The sequence below is a fragment of the Ischnura elegans genome, chromosome 5 (assembly GCF_921293095.1).
Source record: "Ischnura elegans chromosome 5, ioIscEleg1.1, whole genome shotgun sequence".
NCBI lineage: Eukaryota > Metazoa > Arthropoda > Insecta > Odonata > Coenagrionidae > Ischnura > Ischnura elegans.
This window is the reverse complement of record NC_060250.1, coordinates 108,026,100-108,049,215: the sequence shown is the minus strand read 5'-3', so window position 1 is coordinate 108,049,215 and position 23,116 is coordinate 108,026,100. Positions and strand designations below refer to the sequence as shown.

Below are 23,116 nucleotides of genomic sequence, written 5' to 3'. Positions count from 1 at the left end.
ATTGGTTGCCGTAGAGAGAAATTTTGGTAGGTCAAAAAAGATACAGTTCGTACACACAACTTCCTAACCATTGGTGCTCTTGTCTACTTGACCAAGTGGATTACGCGGGTTGGCCGCCAGGTGAGAATTCCATCTCTATTCGTTTTGGAAGGCCACTAGCTCTCTTTTCCCGGGATTGGACGTGGATAGAATATATGCTTCAGCACCTGCACTATAACTACCGTGGAGAACGATCTAAATCTGATCTTTCTACAAAAGTGCCACCTTTGTCTCATGACGATGATTATCTATTATTTTATTGCAGAGTAAAAATTATTACCTCAGGAATGGCTGTCGGGAAGATTAAGTTGTCATTGAAGATATTATGAAAAGCCGAAAGGGTGCCAAATTACGCTAACTAAAGCTGAAATTAATGTTCGTAAAAATTATATTATCAATGCCATTCAATTACTTGATTTATATTGAGAGAGTGCGATCTCTATTTTTATGCGATATTTTTTCATGGTGGAACTTTCAGTAGTCCAGGGTGTAGTCGGAGACCGATCGTTGAGAGAGAGCCTATTAAGTCATTTAATCATCCTTTAAATGTCAGAGTCGTAGAATTTCTAATTCTCGAGTGAGCGAAGCATCGTATCCTGAGAAAAAATGTTTAGTGCCTTTTGAGAATTGTTAATAAATGACCCAAATTACTAGTGATTTATGCTTCACGTCTCAACTCCGAGTCGTCAGTGTCCCTCAGTCAAGTCTCTTGATTGGTTAATCCAGTTGTACACATATGGAGCAGGAACGTACCGCTCCTTTCTGTTCGGCAGTGATACATCTAACACGAACTTTTCCCACTCTGGTTTTCATTAAAGGCAAATAGATGCTAAATACATTACATCATTTAATATTTAAATTGCGTGGGAAACTTAACTTCCGTTACGTATTATAGAGTCTACTGTAACTATGAAGGGATTGGCATAGGAAAAAAAGAAAAGCGATGATTTTAGATAAACACACAAGAGGAATAAAAAGGAAACGTGAGTCAAGTTTAAGTTAGAGGTGAATACCTGATACAATGATAATTCTTCATCGTTTCGGGGTCTGGCTTTCGTATTTTTTTCACAATTGGTACAAATTTTTGAGGTTTTACGGGAAAACTGAAGTCTACCGTTGGAAATAGTGTCTTGTTCCAAGGGCGTACCCATGTTCAAAACTAGGGGGGGTGGGGAAGCCATGGTTGTTCAAGTTATAAGTAAGATTTAATCATGGAAAAGTTGAATGAAACCAATCTTTTAAGGGTACGCCCATGTCTTGTTTCTTACCTCCCCCGTCTTTCTTCGGGGAAACTTCATTTCCCCAATCCTCTTCCTTCCTCCCCTTCCTCCCATTCATGTCCCCAAATACAATCCCCCTAGACCCATCCCCCTTCGCGTCTTCCTTCCGCCCGGCCCCGCAGCACTTGGAGCCGCGGGACTGTCCCACCGAACAGTCGCAGACATGTGGATCCTCGCCGCGATCATCTTCTGCCTCGTCGCTGCCTTCCTGGGCCTCGCCCACAGCACCAAGAGACCGCCACACTACCCACCAGGTGAGCTAGGACCCTGTCATTGCCAATCGTCATGGGTTAGCCGCTGTCACCGCGAATATTTTCTGCATGGTTATATTTACTTGAAACATTCACTTAAAACTTCCATTGGTTTTCCGACTTTCTGAAAATTTATCTTTATTTCATACGGAAAAACTAGATTTTTCAAATTAGTGGACATTCCATATCGTTTACACTTTGGAGTAATAGTAGGTCGAAATTCTGAATCGTAAAGCAGAGATCGGCTACCTGTCTGGGTGGTATATTTTTGTATTGCAAGGCGGGCCGAGGAGAGGAAACTTAAGAGGAAATATGGAGGTGACAATATGGTCTGAATGGACCGAATACTCAGCGGGGAGGGGATTAAAAAAGTGGGGCAGGAAAGAAAGTTTGCTATGCGGGGAAGTAGGAGGAGGATGAGCTTTTCTGATCGAATCATGGAACTGGTGTCATTGTGAATTGACTATGGAAGCACAGTTTTGGAGGGGGAGATTCCGGGTTGATTCGCCAAACACTCCATGTGATCCTATCTTTTAGAATGCCTCAATATGTTATATACGCATCACCAAGGTATGTTGGTACCTCATTAAAGTATGATGAGCGCATAACAGTTCAAATAGAATGTAGTAACAAGGCATGTGTTAAAAAATATCAAATCCCCTGTATTATCTTCTCGCAAATATATCCTACTGATTTGGGATGTGCCTTCTCATTGATTCCCATTTTTCAAGTTCTGGTTGTTTCAGTAAGGACTAGTATGAAAAGAACGACATTTTCCTTATCATCTTCATATATACTTAGAATAAAATCTCACGACACTCCAACTTTAGCGGAATCGTTGATTGTGCCAAGTTAATTTTCGACACGCGAAACAGTTGCCTTCGTGAGGGGATGTGTTTAGGCAGGGTTTCGGTTAGCCTGATTTGTAAGCCAAGAGAATGATTTTTATTTATTGACTTCCATAGACTATTGTGATTTAGAAAACTCAATGTACCCCGCTAATCCTCTCTTTCTTCCCCAACATCGCCACCTTCTTTAGCTCTCGTCTCCTCACCCACTTTAACCCCGCCCTCCCCTGGCTGGTCAGATACCTATCCTCACAGGAAAACCCTTCGTCTCAAATAAAGGCTGCCCTTTCCTCCACCCTATCTCCCTATTTCATTCCGTGTTTAACCCTCACCCCCGCTCTTTCAACCAGTCCTTTTCCTTTCCGATAGATGTCCTCACAGTCACTTGTGTACTTTGTGTATAAATGTATGATGCATGCAAGATCAGTCACCTGACGATGTAACCAAGTTACGAAACCCGGGTCGTGCCCATAATTAAATAACAGTGAACCTTACAAAGTTTTATTTCCTTACTTCCAATATGGAGAGGTTTCACGAAGTAAAGCCTGAAGTTATTAGTTTTATTTATTGATTACTAGCAGGCCATCCGGCGTTGCTCGGGAAGGATAGTACCCAGAGAAGTGGGAAACTTGGACCTTGTAATTCATGGTCACATAGCAGGATTTTTAGGCAAGGTGAACAAAAAAACTGTACAAGGATAAGGTGCACGGGATCAGCTCCACAATATTGATCGCTATGTGTGTTCGTTCGTGTATAGGTCATAAACATCTTGTGAACTCATACCCCAGCAAAAAAGTTTGTACCGAGAGGATTGATAAGAAAATTTAGAATTGTTTGAGTCATGTTTTCCCTTTGAGCGAGTGAACACGTGTGCCTCCCCTGCAGGATATCCAGCCGCAGTAGGTGTATGACTTGACGTAACGCACGGTAATGGGAAAACGTCTCAAAGGACGCGTTGGACGCAACTTAAAGTAGCACTGCGAGGTTTGCGAGCATGAGATACATCTACGTACTAACTTTGGTCGCAGTCAGTGTAGCCGTATTGAAACGCATAGTGGACAGACAAATAGACATCCTCTTTTTTATCTAAAGATGTAGTCGAGCTTGGTGATATGTTAAGAAATATAATTTCGGAATTAATTGGGAACTGGCGATATGGTGCCCGAGAAACATGGCACATTAGACCGCTTATATCTCGAGCACGATTATTTTCAAACTATCCATGGAGAGTGGTGGTAATGAAGAAAAGGAATTGGCAGAACTAGAGGAAAAGCAATTGATCCAGCTATTATAACAAACTACTCGATTTTTGCCGAGGGTGAAAATGCTGAGCCTTGCTTAGGAATTTTATGTTCTCTCCTCATATCAGAATTTTGGTCTACTTTACACTATTAATATCATGATTATGAGTACAAGCTCTATAATATCATAGCAAACATCACTAACGTAAGTTTATAGTAAAATGACACATATTTTAGTAGTTGTCTAATTTATTTCTACAAATATAAAAACACATGTCTCTCGTTCCTAACTCTCCAAGAAGACGGTAGTGCCACCTCAAATTTAAATTCGTGAGGGTGTCATTTATATTGTGTCTTCTATACTGTGTTTCACTCAATCTAGGTTAAAGTGGAAAAATATAGAAGAATACATGACGGGATGAAAAGGCAAGGAGTACAAGCGATTTTTTTCTAAACAAAATTTGGTACAGAAATTGACAGAAGAAATATACAAAAACTTGGTGGCCCAGGGATACGAGTGAGTCTCCGTTCTGTGCTGATATCGACTGGAAAATCAATACACTACTAAATATCTACGAAGTTGATCTCGTTTGTTTTCTTTACCTAATTTCTGTACCTAACTCTGTTTAGAAAAAAAATCACTTAGCCTCTCACCCCTTCACATAGAGCCTCCAGAAATATTTATCTGTGTAATTGCATATTTTGTAGGTACAGTAAGCTTTGAATATAATTTTTGTTTTTTTTTCCCAGCGAACAATTGCAGTGAAGTTTCCTCGAGTTTTACACCGGGTCTGGTCCTCCATTTCTCCTTCCAACGTTTCGATGGGCGAGTTGTCCACCGAAACGTTGGAAGGAGAAATGGAGGACCTGACCCGGTGTGAAACCCGAGAAAATTTCACTGCAAGCTTTGAATGTTGGATTATTTCTCGAAAGTTGCATTTTCTTCGTTTCACTGTGCAACCTTCTGAAAACCTCTAGTCTACGGGCCATGGTAAAAAAATCAGACATGTGGGCTCCTTGTCGATAAATGTATGGGAGAGGTGTCGCTATCGCTTCGTTTTAACGAACAGAAAAGGCTTAATTTGACACTCAGCTTGCAGGCATTGTGCAGAAATAAGAAATTTTACTCTTTTGGTAGCTATCTTGTTTTTGTATATTTGAGAAAAATATTAGCCTACCACCATTGATGATCGCATTGTACATGGCATGAAAAGAGCATAGTGGGTAGAGAGCTTGGCTTCAGATGCCTTGTGAAGCCGTAGGACACCCCCAAACGAAATCCTCGCAGTGTGATGAGGCCCAAGAAATGAAAATGTCCCCAATCCTGAATGTGTAGAAATTCACGCGCCTTAGGAGTAGACTGGGGCGAGCTTTACCCACACCTGTCCCGACCAACTTTCGAGTCGAATCGATTATTGAATGAGTGACGCTTAAACGACATGTTGGAAACCTCTCTCAAGCTTCTATAATCATGGAAGCCATGGAATGATACTTGCTTCCAGAATGATAGGGAATGCGAAATTAATGCTTCTCCTAGTCGCTTGCTCAGCGAAATTTTCGAAACGATTAACATAGAGATCCATTTATCCGAACGAATTAGTAAAGGAATTAATTTTCCGCGCGAACTATAAGAGAATTTAAAACATGCCGGGTGGGACACAGTAATTACACGTCTCCTTCGGGGATCCCCTTTTATTTTGTCCAAACACCTCCTGCCAAACGCCTATTGAGGTGGCTTGCGGAGTAGTATGTAAATGAATATCTTCGCCATCCAGGGCCGACGTGTCTGCCGCTGATTGGCTGCTCCCTGCACGTGGTGCGTCTCGTGCGTCGCCTCGGCTTCGTCCACAACGCGTGGGAGCATCTGGCCCGAGAGTATGGGCCCTTTGTGGGCCTCAAGATGGGCCCAATCAACGTGGTGCTCGTGTCGGGCGCCCAAGCAGCAGCCTCGGTGCTCGCCGACCGCCGCTTCGACGCCCGGCCGGACAACTTTTTCTTCAGAATGAGGACTTTCGGAGATAGACTTGGTGAGCGAAATTGTGTCTCCCTATCAATTATTTATTCTCTTCTCAATAGCCTTTTATCAGAGAATTCATCTCGGGTTTTCAGCCGGGTGGTTTCTTCCATTATCACCGACCCGGTTCGGACCTCTGGTTTAGAGTTGATATTCACCCGGAAGACAAGGAACCGTCCGGACGTCGAAATGTCTAAAATTATGGACTAACCCACCCGGTTGAATATGCGAGAAGAATTAATTAGGGTTAGAATGGAACTGGGATTAATCACTATAAGACAAAAGGTGTTTTATCAAGCATCGCGAGCTAAGAATGGGAAGCTCAAGATAAAAGTAGGTGGTCACAAACTCCAGCATGTGGAGCAGTTAAACTATTTGGGCACCACTTTGGAGGAAAACGGATTCGTCGTATCGATTGTTTAACGTATCTACCAGTGCCGTCTACCCTTGCGCCGATTGGCTAATCAACCAGGTCGTTTGTTGACGAGTTCACTGTGAGGAAATTTATTTAAATCCTATTCTATTCCTTCCTTTCCCTCGCTTACCTAACATTCTTTCTTCCAGTACGAATTTTAATATCCCCTCGCCGCTCAGCACTCCCTCCATAAAAACCTTCTGTGATCTCCGTGTCTCATCCACAAGTTTCCTCTCCACGCCCACCATTTCTAACACTTCGTCTTTCCTATTCCTATCCATCTATTTCACCTTTTCTATTCTCCTCCACACGCATTTCTCGAAGGCCTCCTGTCTTTTCTCATCCTCTTTCCCAAATGTCCATGATTCTGCACCGTTAAGAGCCACACTCCAGTGTCAGCATTTACTTTTTACTCTGAATTAACCTTCGTTTGATAGGGGAATAATAATCCTTATTTAAGCCAAGCGCTACCTGCTAGCAGGGTACTCAGCTACCTGCTAGCAGCCTGCGTCGTATCAACGCTCAAACCTCGCCCCAAGGTCACCTCCCACGGTGACAGCGGGAACCAGAATGACGTCACACGAGCTTTTCCCAGCGTTCATACTTAGCTGTCGCGTTTTCGCGCGCTCGAAAATTTTCACTTTTCATTTGATCGCGAAAAATAGATATGGTCATTCAAAAATCTAAAATCGTGAAATGCGTACTCCTGGAGTAATAATATCTCGATTTAGGCAATAAAAAAATAATAGGAAACCACCCTATTCTCTTCCGGATGTCCTTACCACTGCATTCGTTTTCCTGAAAAGTAGTGACCATTTAGCACAACTGCTCCACCTGCTGAAGTTTGTTATTACCTACTTTACCTTGAACCTCTCCTTGCTAGGTTGCAATGCTTGATAAAACAGCTTTGGTCTTATTACAATTGATCCCAATTCCACAGTCGTCGCACTGATTATTTTACGCATCGACCAGTGCCTGATATCCTTGCGCCGACTGGCTATTCAACCAGATTGATTGTTAACGAGTTCACTTTGTGGAAATTCATCGCAATAACATACAATCAGCTGTAATAATTTTCCACTCTATTTTTATGATAAAATAAGATAAAATAACACAAATGACAAATTCCACACTTTTAATTCAAAACTCAACAACCGACAATGGTTTCAACACATAGTGTCATTTTCAAGGTCAGTGTTTTGAATATCTTGTATGATGTTAGGCACGATGTGGTGGAAGTTCGTAATATTGTTTATACACACAGCAATATTTCCACTTATAGATTTATTTTACACTACGCGTTTCGTCGTTACAACATTTTCAAGTGTGAAAAAAGTCTTAATGATTTTCCTTATATATCTTGGTGCTTGAAAGGGAGGGGGGAGTAAGATGGAGAATGGGGTTTGGGTGACGATAAGTGAGGATATTGAAGGCTGTGGGTGGGGTTGAAGGGTCGTTTTTAGGGTCTCGAACTGAAGCAGGGTGAGGGGGAGGGAAAGAAAGGTTCTAGGATGGGTGAGGGTACCCCGCACTCATTCACTGTCTTCTTTTGGGTTGTGGTTGTCCGGATGGAGTCCTCGCCCAGATGATCTTCTCCCCCTGGGTAGTTGACCCGTCGGTTGTTGAGTTTTGAAATAAAAGTGTGGAAATCAAAATTTTTGTTCTTTTATCATGGATACGTCGAATTGCTACGAAATCGAGCATGAAACGATTTTATACTCCATTTTATTCGCTCAGCCGGTCAGGTCAACATGACAGATCTTGATAATGACGTCTACATTTTGAAACCGGTTGAGCGAATAAAATAGTGTGAATAATTACTACAGTTGTTTGTATCTAATGGATAATCAACGCCTGATCATCCGCGAACCTGTCCATGTTGGCGACCAAAGTAAAGGTCGAGTGGTATAGATTTAGTTTATCGACAGGGAAGTCAGGAGATCCAGGCTGAAGATCCATCTTCATACAACTGATTTTGCTTTGCGTCCTTGCTGGTATAACAACGCTCTAATTGTAAGTCATGCGCGCCCATTATGGGCGTCAACTTTGGCCGGGAAAAAGGAAATCGCATATTTATTACAAAAATGTTTACAATTGTAATTATTATTTTCTAAAAGAAATTTCGAGTTTTATTAATAATTTGTTCCATTATTTATTCTAAATTTATTTTCTTGCGTTACTATTTTCGAATATCTTAAACCGCTGGTCTTCCCCGCAGAATAAAATATATTGACGCTCTCACTCACGATTCCTGTCTATTCATATGCAGGAGAATAATATGAGACGACGCTGTCTCTAATGAGTAGGTATCACTTGGTGAAGAATGGCCTGATTTCAACCTGCATGATTACTGGAAGTGATTTTTATGAAAGTCCTATTCTAATTTAATCCTTGTTTATAATTCTTCTTTGTTGTCACCTTATCAATGCTTCCCTCTTATGAGTCGTTGCCAACTACCGAGAATGTATTTAGAACTTTGTTTGCCTTTTAACTAAACATTCAGAACTTTGCCAAAGTTTTGGGTTTATTAGTATCGACCGCATTCAACTTTGCGTTGGCGATCACGCTTCCGATTATTAACGCGAAATTGGATGCTTCTCGTGGTCTAAACGTAACCGCACACCTTCGCGCCCACCATCTGCGGTCAATTGCCGCACATATCGTTCAATGTGTGCCCACACACCACGACGATCTACCGGTCTCGGGTAGGCCGCGGATCATCGAGTTTGGCCGCGATCCATCGGGTTACGCCACAGGCCAAATCGATATGGGTGTGTAAGGTGTCGAGGGATATTAAATTAATGAATTAGAAAAGTAATAATGAGACCGCACTCATTTTTTCACTTTCACTTGCTTCTCTTCATGAAGACTTATTGTAACCTCATTTTAGGCAAGTCTACGGTTCCTTAAAGCTTGAAAATTTAGAGATGGCATCTAAGATGTGTAGTCCAACGAGATTCATACCTAGATTACATATTAAAACATGAAATTTCCTTCATTTCAGCAAATAAGCGAAAGTGAGTAAAACGGTCGCATATGCGTGGGGACCTCTGCAGTTGTAGGTGGCTTAAACCGTCGCTGCGGCTGCATATTGGTGTCTAATTCTGTCCTACAAAGGACGTGTGCTGTACCACTTATGACGTAAAACGTGATTGATCGCTTCGAAACTGGTCCTGGTTTAAACGCACTCCGTTGTATTCTGGCTATTTAATTCAGGCATTAGCATCTCTCTTACGGCAACTCTTAAAAACTCACGATAGGCCCTTTCCGCTTGTTTACGACGTGAATTTTACTTAAATTCAATTCTGTTGAACTCACAAATGCCTTCTCACGTAAAATCCTACCGCAAAAGTGAACTTTAGTGTCCTTATACGTTGTGAACCTCTTCGTTAGTGTCCCTAAAAAGAAGGCTCTTGAGCTAGCCGAGATCGCCCTTGTGAAAAATCAGACACCAACGCCTGTGACTTTCGAATTGTGTCAGTTACTAAAAGTATGTGTAAATCAAAACATTTTTTTGAATTTTACTCTTTCCGGCCATTGTATAATACTCTTAAGAGTAGTGTTTTGTTGCAGAAATATTTCATTTATCCACCTAATGATTCTGGCATAGCTAAAAGTTCAATTTTTTGCCTATGCAAGCGTATCAAGCTTAAGTTTGTGGAAATATGTTAGGTATATTCACTTGATAAGGCTAACATTGATAGCGGCCAAGTACTGTGCGTAACAAGTATCTTTGCCCTCAGTTACGCGCATCGCTGCAAAGTTTTTACACCGAGATTGAAAATTACCGTGGAAAACTCATTTAGCTTAGGGCAGGGGTCGGCAACCTGCGGCTTGCGAGCCACATGCGGCTCTTTGGATATGAAACTGCGGCTCTTTAGTTCCATACGCAAATATTACTTATTAAAAAAAAACATTTAAAAACGATTTTGAATCGACTAACGAGGATTGGGCACCATTTCTCTCTCTCAGCCCATTGTACTCGCTTTTCACTCCACCTCTCCCCCGTGACACGCGTTGTCACTGTCGTCAGTATGGTAGAAGCAAGCTCTCGAATGACGCCGTCGCCGCTGTGCTGTGGATGTGCGAAAGAAGTGGGGGCCAGTCCGGCGCGAACCACGGTTCACGACGTTAGCCAGCAATTGTTGCTCTCATGGTCTGTCACTACTCAAACCGACCTTCGCCTTCCTACCGACTTCGCTCTAACTCAGCAATACGGACCCGCGTATTGATGATTTAAATAAAATCGTTTCAATAGCAACTGATGGAGCCAAAAGTATGACAGGAAAAAATAAAGGGACAACAACGATTCTTCAGAGAAAAATAAATCACGAAATTCTTACGTTTCACTGCATAATACACCAAGGAGCGCTTTGTGTCCAAACATTTCCGGCCGAAATAGTTGAGGTCATGAATTTGGTAATCAAGATTGTTAACAGCATCTTGTCAAAACCACTCTACCATCGTCAGTTTAAAGAATTCTTAAATGAAATGGAGACTCAGTATTCCGACCTCCTTCTTCACAATAAAGTGCGATGGCTTTCCAAAGGTGAGGTGTTGAAACGTTTTGCTTTGTGCTTAAATGAAATAAATACATTCCTCAATGAAAAAAGCATTAATCACCCTGAATTAGAGAACGGCAAATGGGTGCAAAATTTTTATTTCATTGTAGATTTCACGGCAAAATTAAACGAGCTGAATCTAAAACTGCAAGGAAAGGGAAACCCAGTCTATGTTTTGGTAGAAGAATTGGTTTGTTTCGAAGAAAAATTAACTATTTTTGCAGAAGATATTCAGAGCGGTAAATTGCTTCATTTTCAATTTCTAAAGCAATATCGCGATAAAACCAGTGCAACTGTTGACACGATTTACTTCAGCACTGTTATAAAAAAAATTAAAGATGAATTTGCTGACAGATTTCAGCAATTTAAAACCAACAAAATCACTCTAGCATTCATAGTAAATCGTCTCAACACAAATAGTGACGAAATCCACATTGAGCCATTTGGAGTTGATACTGGATCTTTAGAAATTCAATTGATCGATTTAAAAAGTAAAGCTTTGTGGAGTGGAAAATTTACAGAGTTGAAAAGCTAGTTGGAAGAGTTGGAGGTCCAGAAATATATGTACGTAACGCAACAAAAATGGACAGCTTTAAAAGAATAACCGCGAGTTGAGGCACTTATATTCGACGCATGGAATAGTCTTCCAGATTGCTACAGTGAGGTGAAGAAGTTGGCATTTGGAGTACTGACAATCTTCGGATCGACATATTCGTGCGAGCAAGCGTTCTCTTGCATGAATATAATTAAAAGTAAAGGAAGAAGCCAACTATCAAATGAAAATTTGGAGTCGTGTATGAAACTTAAAACAACAAGTTATGAGCCAAATTTATCCGAACTTTCTAAAACCATGCAAAGCCAACGCTCCCATTGAATTTGTTTGTTTTTATTTTTAAGTACCAGTTACATTGTTTAATAAAGTTTAAATTTTTGAAATGTATGTTATTGTTTGTTTTTATTTTCACATCGATAGGACATGTGCTTGCAGAGCAACACTTTGCCAATTTCAAAGAAGTTAAAAAATGGGTTAATTAATGGTTTAACTCACAGGAGTTACAATTCTTTTAGAATGTCATCCATAAATTACTTCAGAGATGGTAAGATGCATAGAATCGAATGGTCAATACTTTGATTAAATAAATTTTAAGTAAATACTTGAAATAACGTGTTTTATTTTGCGAAAAATCCGGTAAAGACTTTTACACACACCTGATATATTACCTAATTTGTTGTAAAAAACACTACTTATATAAGAATAAATAGATATTTTTCTTATGAATAGATAGATTCGTTTTTTTTATAAAAAAAATATTTATGCGAGTGCTATTTATTGTTGGCAAGAAAAATTTTTGTGGCTCTTTAAAACTTTGAAATTTTGTAAATTGTAATTTTTGGCTCTTCCGACTCAAAAGGTTGCCGACCCCTGGCTTAGGGGAATTCCGAATCCGGATTTACCGATTTGCAGTCAGATATAGGTCCATCAAATTGCGCTCGGTACCATTCAAAGCACGACGCGTCGCGACGCCAATATGGCATAATTGTTCGATGATACCCGACAAAGGCTAGGAGGAGGCGCAGTATAACGATGAAATTAGTGGGGGAGCGCGGAGTATATCTGGGTTCGTGCTACGCACAGTGGGCGGAAATCGAAAAAAGCTGACCAAAACCTCTGTAGACGAACTTTAGGCTAATTCATGGTAATCCAAGGTATTTGCGATCTGGGGAATCCAATTTTAGTGTTTTTAGGTCTCTATCTCTACAAGAAGACGCTCTAAAAATGAAATGGCGGAGAGGCCGTTTTTGCGTCATGCGATCAGTTGGTCAAATTACTGAAAATTTACCCCAAATGTTTTACCATCAGTGTAATATTTTGATATTTACTTCTTAAGTCTTCTATTTTCAATACAAATTAGCTGTTTAATAACTTTCTTATGCAAACAATTTAGTAAACTCTTAAATATTCGAGAATGAGCTTATTTCCATGTACAGAGAATAGTGAGGTTTAAAGTAATTAAACGCATTATCATAATTGAGTTTTATTTATATTTATAAAATAAATATAATATTAACGATAAAAACATCAGTTGGTTATATCAAAAGTCAAAATCTAGGTCTGATCCAGAATCTTCCTCTTCAGCATCTGAATCAGTTTCTTCCGTAAAAGAAGTTTTCTGACTTGGATAGGTATCTTCTTTGTATTTTTACCAACTTTTGACTAGATGAAATATATGGGTCAGACGTAAGAGTAGTCTGTGAAAAAGGTCGTGATTAGTGGCTAATCTGGATATCTTTCGTGAATAATGCTCTCTAAATCGTCGAATATCTTTATTCCTTGCTTCCAAGGCCTCCTCGGAAAGTTGGCCAATAGGAATAACCGCTCTCCTTCGCGTCGATGAGCGGTTTTTTGCATTTTGTAAAAAAGAGAGAGAATGCGAAGACGTGGTCATTGAAATGAAATTTGGCTTATCTGAAGGCTCAAAGTTGGCAAGTTTCGTTTTTGTTACTGATTGGTGCGATTTGCAATAATATTAAATATTTAAGCATAGAGTGCTTAAATTCTACGTTTTGTTTTGTTTGTGAATATTTATTTATTTACTCACCTTCGAAAATAGCACTATTCGGCCTTTACATCGGGTGTTTGTAAACATTTAACAATCAAACGTGCACTCACATCCATGCCCTGGATAAGGGTAACTTACCCAGGCGGAACTCGAACCCGCGACCGTCGGTTTGGCTGGCGAGGACTTTAACCCACCGCCGCTGAGGCGGGCAAACCGAAATGTGTTGCATTCCTGGAATAAATAAATATTATTTCACAATGCATCTTGCTGCATTATTCTACAATGTCTCCATAACTTCAAGAGCTCTTTGGCATAAATATCAAGTCAGTAAAATTAAAATCATTCGGGATGGAAACCAGAGAAAAGACAGAAATTTAAAATGGAAAGTTAGTATGAACCTTGAATAAGCATCTCTCGTACATACCTCACCGAGTTGGTTTACTAAATATTTTGTTCGCAAAATCACTTTTTTTCTTCGACATGGATCATGCCTTTGCAACTCTCCAATCAGGTCTGGTTTTTTCGGACGGCGAACTGTGGCAGGTCCACCGCCGCTTCTGCCTTCGCCATCTTCGCGACGTGAACGGGCTGGGCAGCCGCCGGATGGAGGGCCTTCTGCAGCGCGAGGCCGCGACCGTCGTCGGCTTCCTCCGGGACAGGGCCGAACGGGAGGAAGGTGGGGCCGCTCTCGTCAGTTTCAATTCCTTCTTCGACCTGCCGACCCTGAACGTGGTCTGGTCTATGGTGGCCGGCGGGACGATACCCCTGGCCAGGGAGGAGAAGGCACTCACAAAAGAGGAGGGCGGGAAACACGACCCTCTGTATCTGCTGGAACTCGTGAGGAGGTCGTTCGGTCTGCAGGACATCTCCGGAGGAATCCTCGGTTACATGCCGTGGCTGAGGCACGTGGTGCCGTCCCTCGTCGGATACGACCAGCTGCGATCAACCGTGGACAAGATGCACGAATTCCTAAGGGCAGGTATCCATGTCTAAGCTTTTATATCGACCGCTCTCAGCGGAAAAGTAGTGTCTCAAAAAATTATTCCATTCAGGAGCATCTTGAATTTCTCTTCCAGAAAATTGTACGGGTAAAATTTGAGCCATATAATAGTATCTTATCACATTAAATGAAATTCTTTATAGTATTCAATGAAATAGTTTATCGTATTCTGACGCACGATTGTATGGAAGAAATTTTAGATACGATCACATGGCTCAACTTTTACGCACACGATTTTCTGGGCTAAAAATTCAAGATCCGCCTGGATGGGATGATTTTTTGAGATACGAATTTTCGACTAGGAGCGGTCGATATTTCGTCACTACTCCTGGCCGTTTCATGCAGTGTATTGTGTAAGCACAGAAATACCAACTTAACAAGACGCATCATTTCCACTCGACCCGTCTTTTTTTCACGTATTACTCATGCAAAACTCCCTAAAAATGCCTGAATTCCGTAAAGAATGCGTGTTAAGATAGTGAATGAGATGGAAAATTTTCAGTATTCCAGTTAAATGAAGTGGCATAGCTGTTACGATAAAATGTTTATTCTCGTGATTGCTCATAAAATGAAAAATAAATTTCTTCGACTTTGCTCGAGTTAAAATTTCGGCAAAGATCCTCGATTTTCACGAATACGTCCACAAAGTTACTCTTTGGCTTCTCCGTTACATTTACAAATATCTTATCGAGTGCTACAAAAATTGCTTGGAGTAAACTATATTGCCTGAAGGAAGCTGGGTCATTATTGTATCGATACCTATAAGTTAAGCCTGAATCGCACGATCATTTTTTTTCGTCGCGAAAGTGATCACTATCGCGATCACTTTTCCCGTCGCGAAAAGCGATCGCTCTAGTGATCATTTTTCTGAATCACACGGTCACTCCCGCCGCGGCGCGCCGTCACTTTTCGCATCATTTCCGTTGCCACAGCTCGTTGTCATAGGACCCGCATCACGAAAATATACATCGTGTTTGTTTATCTATGTCGTTCCCACAATTGTTAATCGCTGCGCTGCAATCACACAATACGGGAATGCGTTCTGATTGGCTGATATGGAGTTTTAGGGACGGTTTTAGCGACGGAAAAAGCGACCGGACGAGTGATGAAAAATAGCGATGGGAATCCTCATCGCGATCGCGAAAAACAATTGCCGGCGACGATCATTTTGCGAGTGATCACTCTAGTGATCGCGATAGTGATCACTTTCGCGACGAAAAAAAAATGATCGTGTGATTCAGGCTTTACTGAGTGAAGCTCTCCGGCGAATTGCATCTTCATCCTCTCCGGTCAACAATCCTACGATTGGTGTGACGCAGCTCTCCACTCAATTCTCCTATCAGCTAATCTTTTCACACCAACGTATTTCATCTCGTTCACATCATCCTTTACCTTTTCCATATATTTTGTTCGAGGTCTTCCTTTTCTGTTCTTGCCATCCACTTGTCCCTCGACGCTTGTCTTCATCATGCCATCATGTCCCAAGATGTGGCCTGTAAGGTTGTTCCGTCTTCTTATAAGGTTTTCTTTCATAAGGATTCTCTTCTCTCCTACTCTTCTTAAGACTTCCTCATTACTAACTCGGTGGATCCATTTGATCCTCATCATTCTTCTGCGGCACCACATTTCGAAGGACTACATCCTTGCTTTCTCCGCTGCTGTCATTGCCCATGCCTCACTTCTGTATAGGAACATACTCCAAATCTAGGTTCTTAATGCCCTATTGTTGGCACCCCCCCAGTTGTTGGCACTCTGTAATAAACTGTGTGACATTAAGAGCCAGAGAAGCATTGCATTATTTATGCTTCTGTATTTAGTTACAAAGGAGTTTTACTTAATATGTATCAGCGGTTCCGTCCACATTACTCCATTTGAGAAGTGAGTGCGGACCATATCACCAAGTTATGCATTTTCTTTGGAGAAATTGGAGGTTTCCATAGTGGAAAATTAAGAATATAACTTCATTTGGATATGTTTTTTATCAATATCAACCCATTAAATAGTTTGAGACTTAGATATTTGTAATGATAGTGATACCTCAATGAGTGTGTTTTTTACTTAGAGCCTGTTTACGTAATTAAAATTGATTTTTATGGGGTGCCAATTACTGGTATGTAAATTTTGTTAATTTCCAGTGATTGGCACGGGGTGCCAGGTATTGGAAATTTCAGCAACTGCAGTTATACATTTATTTTGTTCACCAAATTCACTGTACTGCTAGTATAAATGTGTATTTTAAATTTTGGCTCGTGGAAATGAGTGCAACCAGTACTTGGCATGGGTGCCAATAACTAGAAAAATGGGTGCCAATAATTGGATATAGTCAAATTAATAATGTCAAGGAACTCGGATCAAAATAATCGATAATTGATAATGTCAAAGAATTTGAGCAAAATAATCGCGGAAATTCTTTTTAGGGCAATACTCGTAAATTGTTTCCTTACTTCTATATTTAAGTTTCCCGCTGTTAGCAGGTCTCTCTTTTGGTGGAAATCTCTCTTCGGTTGGGCTATTCAGCTAATGATTTATTTCTTGCTTCTCCCATCGCTAGTGATCCTGCTTCCTAAATAGCAGAATTAATCCACCACCAACAGTTTTTGATTCTTTATTTTAATGTTAGTTTTGGCTTCTTCTCTTCTGCTGCGCACTAATATCCTCATTTTCTCTGTGTTTATTTTCAGTTGATACGTATCCATTACCCTGCCCGTATTAACCAGAATATTTTTGAAATCCTTCTCTGCTTTTCCTATGACGGCTATGTTATCGGCAAATCTTAGCATTCCAATTTTTTCTCCATGGATATTCACTCCCGAAGCCTTTTCTTTGATTTCATTGCTTTCTCGATGAAAGTGGTGAAAATTACGGGTGACGAAGCAGAGCCTTGTCTCACTCCTTTCCTAATTCTTGCTTCTTCACATCTGGGCTCTGATTTTATCACCGCTTCTTGGTTTTTGTATAAACTGTGGATGATTCCAGTGGCGGATACAGAAAAAACTCAAGAGGGGGGCGCAAGATATCTTGAGTTGTCTTTACTTTTATCGTAATAAAAGATGATCAAGTCGCAGGCAAAGTATATGAAAATTTTATTTAAAGTGATTATAAACATGTAAAAGACAATGCCATCTCATGATATAAAAAAGTTACAATTGTGGTTTTGCAATGTTCGGCAATACAAGCGGACCCGCAAGGGGAAGGGGCGCCCCCTGCGCCCCCCATCTGTATCCGCCACTGGATGATTCTTCTCTCATTGTAGAGAACTGCAATTTCTTTTAGGATTCCAAGCGTTATGTTCCAATGCACACCTCTCGAGTACATTTCACTAATGTTTTTGTACAGCTGGTTCTACGTCTTTTCACCTGCAATTTTACTAGCTCTGCGGGAATATCATCAATTCCAGATGCTTTATTTATCCGAAGGTCTCTTACAGCAGCATCAACCTGTCACCCTACACCGTCCTGTAGGCGGCCTCTACTTCTCCCTGCACAAGATTGTTTTGTACGTCTTCACAAATACTTTTCTTCCACGCTTCTCTAGCCTTCCTCGCTATACGACTCATTTCGTTCCTTATTCTCTTGTAAAATTTCTGCCCTTCTTTCGTTTTCGCAGCCATGTATTTTTTCTTTCTTTAGTGACATCCAACACTTCCTGCATGATCCTTGGTTTTTTCATGACGATTTTTCTTTTACCAACAACTTCCTCAGCTGATGCCTGCAGACCACTTCTAATGGTTTTCTAACTGTCTGATTTATTCGTCGTATCCTCCCCTATTCTCTTATCTACAGCTTCTTGTTGATGCTGAACCTCCAACTTCTCAACCTGCCGTAGGTTTTTCACGGCTTTCTTCAATTTTTTATATAATTTTAGGTGGGATTTCATCATACCTAAGGTATGGTCACTGTCGATATCTGCGCCTGGGTAGCTTTTACAGTCCTAAACCTGATTCCTGAATATTTGTTTCACTAGAACGAAGTCGATTTGGTATCTTCTAAGGTCTCCTTGCATCTTCCGCGTGTATCTTCTTCGCAGAGTGTGGGCAACCACTAGTCTGTTTTCACTGCAGAATTGAAGTTGCCTTTCTCCTCTTTCATTTCGATTTCCTAATCCATATTCCCTGCTATCATTCCGTCTGACTTTCGCCGGCGAATTGCATGCAGTAATATTTCTTGGGCTCCAGACTGGGTGAATAAATACGGTGCCCAATCATTCCCTAATGATGATGCTCAAGTTGAGATTCGAAACATCATGGATACTTTATCTTATCTCGAAGCCCGATAAACATTCTTCCTCCTATTAGTTATGCTTTTATGGGTAGCTATCGATGTGGCCTCTTATACTGAGGGTTATGTAAAAGTTTGAATTCCCTTTCATGATGTGTCTGCTTACAAGTTGAGGGCGTGTTTTTGAGGACGTGAATAATATAACTCCCTTTATCCCTGATTTCCCTGCAGGCGACGGTGGCTGAGCATCGGGAAAATCTCAACGCCGATGGATGTCCGGAAGATCTGATCGAGGCATATCTAATGGAAATGAATACGGCGAATCCTCATTCATCTTTCACAGGTTAAAATTCTTGCAAATATTTTTTTTTATTCCTAAATGCTTAAGCCATAGCTCTGTTTGTTTGTTTTAATCTTAGTAATACACCAGACTCATTAGTATCTTTGATATTTCTAGTCAAACTTTTAACACTCAAAGAAACCTAGCATATTATTTATTTCACCGTGTCAAATTGTAGATATTGTTCAATTGCCACACTTTTCTGTTTAGAACGTATCAAATTTCTGCATTCCACTAACGAATTACAATTACATAATAACGCAGCCTCCTGTTGTTTTCTCTACACGCGTATTCTAATTTTTGTTTAGGGAACCAAACCTTTTATATCCTAGCGTAACTGTCATAGATAAGGTGTTAGCATGAGAGTTCCTGATTTAAAATTATTTAATATTTGGATTCAAATTCGTCATAAAATCTATATGAATTTGTGATCAAAATTTAACAATAAAAAGGCAATTCCACGGTAATATTATGAAATTTGATATAAATTAATTAGCTTAATTAGAGAAAAAAGGAAATATCATGCCATTATAGTAACAGAATGGCAGTAAATAGCCAAAATTTCGCAATTTCCAAAAAAGAATACTTTGCAAATTTTTAAATACTTAGATCTTTTTAAAATCGTGGACTTTTATTTATAAATTTTATCTAGGTATCGCGATTGTAACAAATCATTAGATTTTCGCGGTAAACTATCACACATTTAGTTTTACTTTAAGTGGAGATGTAAGTTAAATTCTCAGCCTGCAGCTGTAGGGCATAAATTAAGTCCTTTTACTATCGCCATTTCATGCATTCAAACCATCAGAGCCACTCGTCCGCGAAACTCCTTTCCAAACTGCTAACTATTGCTTCGTAATTGCGTAATTTGAGTGCATTGAATAACTATAAAAAATGAAATTGAGTGTTACTGGCCTGCAAACAAGTCGAGTGTAAGTAAACTCCAATGTTGATAAAATTAATCCCTCACCGTGGCATGCGTTCCATTTTAATTTGACGTGACAGTTGTGAACGGCCATGAACGGATACCGACCAAAGTGAAAGAATAATTCTCCTGAAACGATATACCGCTGAGGGTTTCGTGTTATTTCCGAAGCACCATGACGCAAGGTGGAGATAAAATCAGGCTCAATCCTCCTTGGTACATGCTGACCCCGATTGGGGCGTGTACTTAACATTGCGTCGGACGTTGACGCCGAGCTGCCTACGTGAAACCGTTCTAATCACGCGTAGTAATTGATGGGTACACTTCCGAATAGATCTATTTTCCATTTGCGTGAGGTGTATTAATGCATTTACGCAAGGTTAAACCTCATAAAATGATCTCTCTCTTATGTTCTGTGTCATATTTCACATTTTGAAGGCTGCTGAAAAATTCGAGGCAGTTAAACTTCATCATTCTAATTGACGGTATACGACGTCTCATCACTTGAGTGGCGGATTTTTTAAATGAATTTCATTTACGAAACTTTTTTTCTGTGCGGCAGTTTCTGATCCGCCTTTAGCTTTGAGACTAGCTTCATTTTTTTGCTGGACTCTACACGAGAATAAATCAAATGACCACCGAGGACTGTTATTAAATATCTCATAAATAATGAAGAAATGAGAAACTGTTGGTAAACCTGCTGGACTCGTAGTTGAGGTATCAACATATCAGCAGAGATTTTTTTTGCCAATTATTTGATTAGCAGCAGCTGTTTTGTTGTCTTTATCAAGCTACAGATAGGTGGTAAAAATGACTATGATCGGTCAATATCTGATTGGGCTATACATAAAAGCGCATTTTTTATCGATTCCCATGCAAAAATTTGCGGCTCTGTATAAGCTTTTGGTGAGAAAACATTTCAAGTTTAAAAAAAATTAATATAGCAAAGTTAATCTATTCACTTACAAAGCTAATTACTTATACCATCATTCGTAATTTATTTTAAAAAGCCACCAGCCAGTTGGAAAATACAAATTAAAAATGGATTCTTTTGGATTACATCGAATTCATAGGCCAGTGAATTAAAAATGTTTTTTTATGTGATCTATTGTTGGTTTTAGGCAAAAAATGACCGTTCCCGGCATTCATGCAAATGTTCTACATTTTTTATTTTTTCCTGACGAAGGTGGTCTCCCAGCGCGAAAAATAATCTATGCTTCCTTTCCAAGTTCCAGATTCACTAAAAGGTTTCAATTAAATTCAAGATTAATGCAAACACCATCGGATCGGTGGTGATAGTTCAACTCCGTTCTCATACGTTAGTTAGGTATTTGGAGGAAGCGACCTGGGGCCTGATTCTGGCTAAAGCTGCTTCTTTCTGGCTATAGCCAACGCGATTTGTCAAAAAGATTGTCGAACACTGTATGCATTCGTATTATCTTTTTCATTCGCTATCTATTTCGCCAGAGATGCTTCGCTTCGTGTCTCTGGCGACGAAAAAGTTATTCTCGTTGTGACTGGCGAGCATATAGTGAACGTAAACATTCGCCAAGTGCGGATTTCGCTGGCGACGACAATGGGATCACTCTAGCGGCTTGGTGAAAGAATTGACGAGATACAGACTCGCTACCGCTTTGCATAATTATTATGTAGTATTTTTTATCCCAATGAGTTTAATTGGTATTAATATGCTTGGCGCACTACCTATGTGTTGTTTTACTCGTCTTGTCATCCTAAGTAATTAAATAAATGGCATTAAAAGTGGGTTTGCATTTGAATGAACCGTGAAGCTTTTCTTTGATATGCGTATTGTGTTATCGTGGGAGTGCTGTTATTCTGAGCATACAAATGTGTCGGATTTCTTGAGAAAACTTGTTGCTTCGGTTCTTATGCTCGTGAACGTTTCATCGAAACAGTAAGAAAGATACTGACCGTAGTTTTGTCATTTAAGAGCATTTCCTTCAGTAATTGAAGTAGAGAGGTAGTGGATAGCATGGCTATCTACCAATCTTAAGGTTTTAAGGTCGATTCCTGCTATTGTCATTTATTTCTCTCCACTAAAAGAAAATTGTTTGCATACTATGCTTTTCATCTTCAGAAGCAAGTCACTTGAAGTTGTTAAAATATCTTCCATGTTCAGAAAAATCTCTCATCAGTTGTTCAGCTCTTATGAAGACTTACTGAATGTCACTATTAGGATTTACATTTATGTAGGGAAGGGCTCTAGGGAGCAAAGGATGTGTAGTGCGCTGTTACGCCGCCTTTGGTGTTCAGCCAACGTCATCAAATTATGTTAATATGAGAATATTTGACTGCATTCCTTGCCTATTCTTCCCTAAAATCTTAGTCTTCCTTTGCATAAGTTCCTTAGCGTACAATAAGCTGCTTATCATTTTCTTCCGTAATAAAACCATAAGAAATAGGTAACTCTCTTATTCTGTGCCATCTGGGTTAGGTTAAAATTTAAAATATTAACCCATAAGTTTCACCGGAGTGACTTCAAGACTCACCATTTACATCTACGAAAAAGATGAAAGAAAAGAGAGTGGTTTTATGTTCAAATACGGAAAACGACTAATGAAACAGAAAAAATATGCAACAATACCTATCGTACAATTGGATAGTCTCACGCAATAAAAAAACATGGCATAAAGTATTTTAGAAATACGATTTGAACTTTCCAACGTGCCTCGCGTTCTTCAATTCTTTCGGACTGCGGAGGCATTGTGCTGATCGCTGAAATTATCTTGTGCCCATTGACTAATTGCTAACTCGTCATTGCGTCCGTCGCAGATTTTCGATAAGAGAACGAAGTTACCAGAACTGAAGGGATAAGCGATAAAAGAACGAGAATAATCGTGGTGAAAATTTTTCCTTCGCTTCGAGTTGCCGTGGCGAAGCGAAGTCCCGGGCGAAAGGAGAACGAGAATCACCGCCATGGTAAGGACTTGAAGAAAATGCACGATAAAGCCAGAAGTTAAGTTCTATCAGTTTTTTGGTGTGACCACATTAACCACGATGAAAACAGAACAACTCTCCAGCTTTTTCAATATGGGGATTAAGGGGATTGGAGTATTTATTAGTATTCATATATGTATTTACTTTCAAAAGTCAGTCTCCACGGCAATGGCGGGCAACTATACATTCATCATCGGCCCAGATGACGATTAAAGAGTATTTCATCGACACGTCGGATAGATGGGATTACCCGGGTGAAATCCTGAGAGGAATTTAATGACACCATTCGCCGGGAAAAAGTGAATTCCTGCATAACTACAAATTCATTGCGTCAGCGATATTTTTTCCTGATTAAAATCATGATAATTCGTATTACTTTCTTCGGCATAATTTATAATAGAATATTCCTATTTACAGAATTTAGAGAATACATTTGATGATTGTAGCTCTGCTTGATCTCCTCGT

General features: G+C 40.1%; 1 protein-coding gene across 1 annotated transcript in view; it reads left to right on the top strand.

Moving 5' to 3' along the window:
• Positions 1-1,071: 1,071 nt before the first annotated feature.
• The window catches only part of LOC124159398 (methyl farnesoate epoxidase-like), a 36,765-nt gene continuing 14,720 nt past the window's right edge, over positions 1,072-23,116 (top strand). Inside the window, exons 1-4 of the mRNA XM_046535180.1 lie at positions 1,072-1,573; positions 5,435-5,686; positions 13,723-14,186; positions 18,660-18,771. Of these exons, the coding sequence (XP_046391136.1) occupies positions 1,483-1,573; positions 5,435-5,686; positions 13,723-14,186; positions 18,660-18,771 (919 nt within the window). The 5' untranslated portion in view covers positions 1,072-1,482. The remainder of the gene's footprint in view (positions 1,574-5,434; positions 5,687-13,722; positions 14,187-18,659; positions 18,772-23,116) is intronic.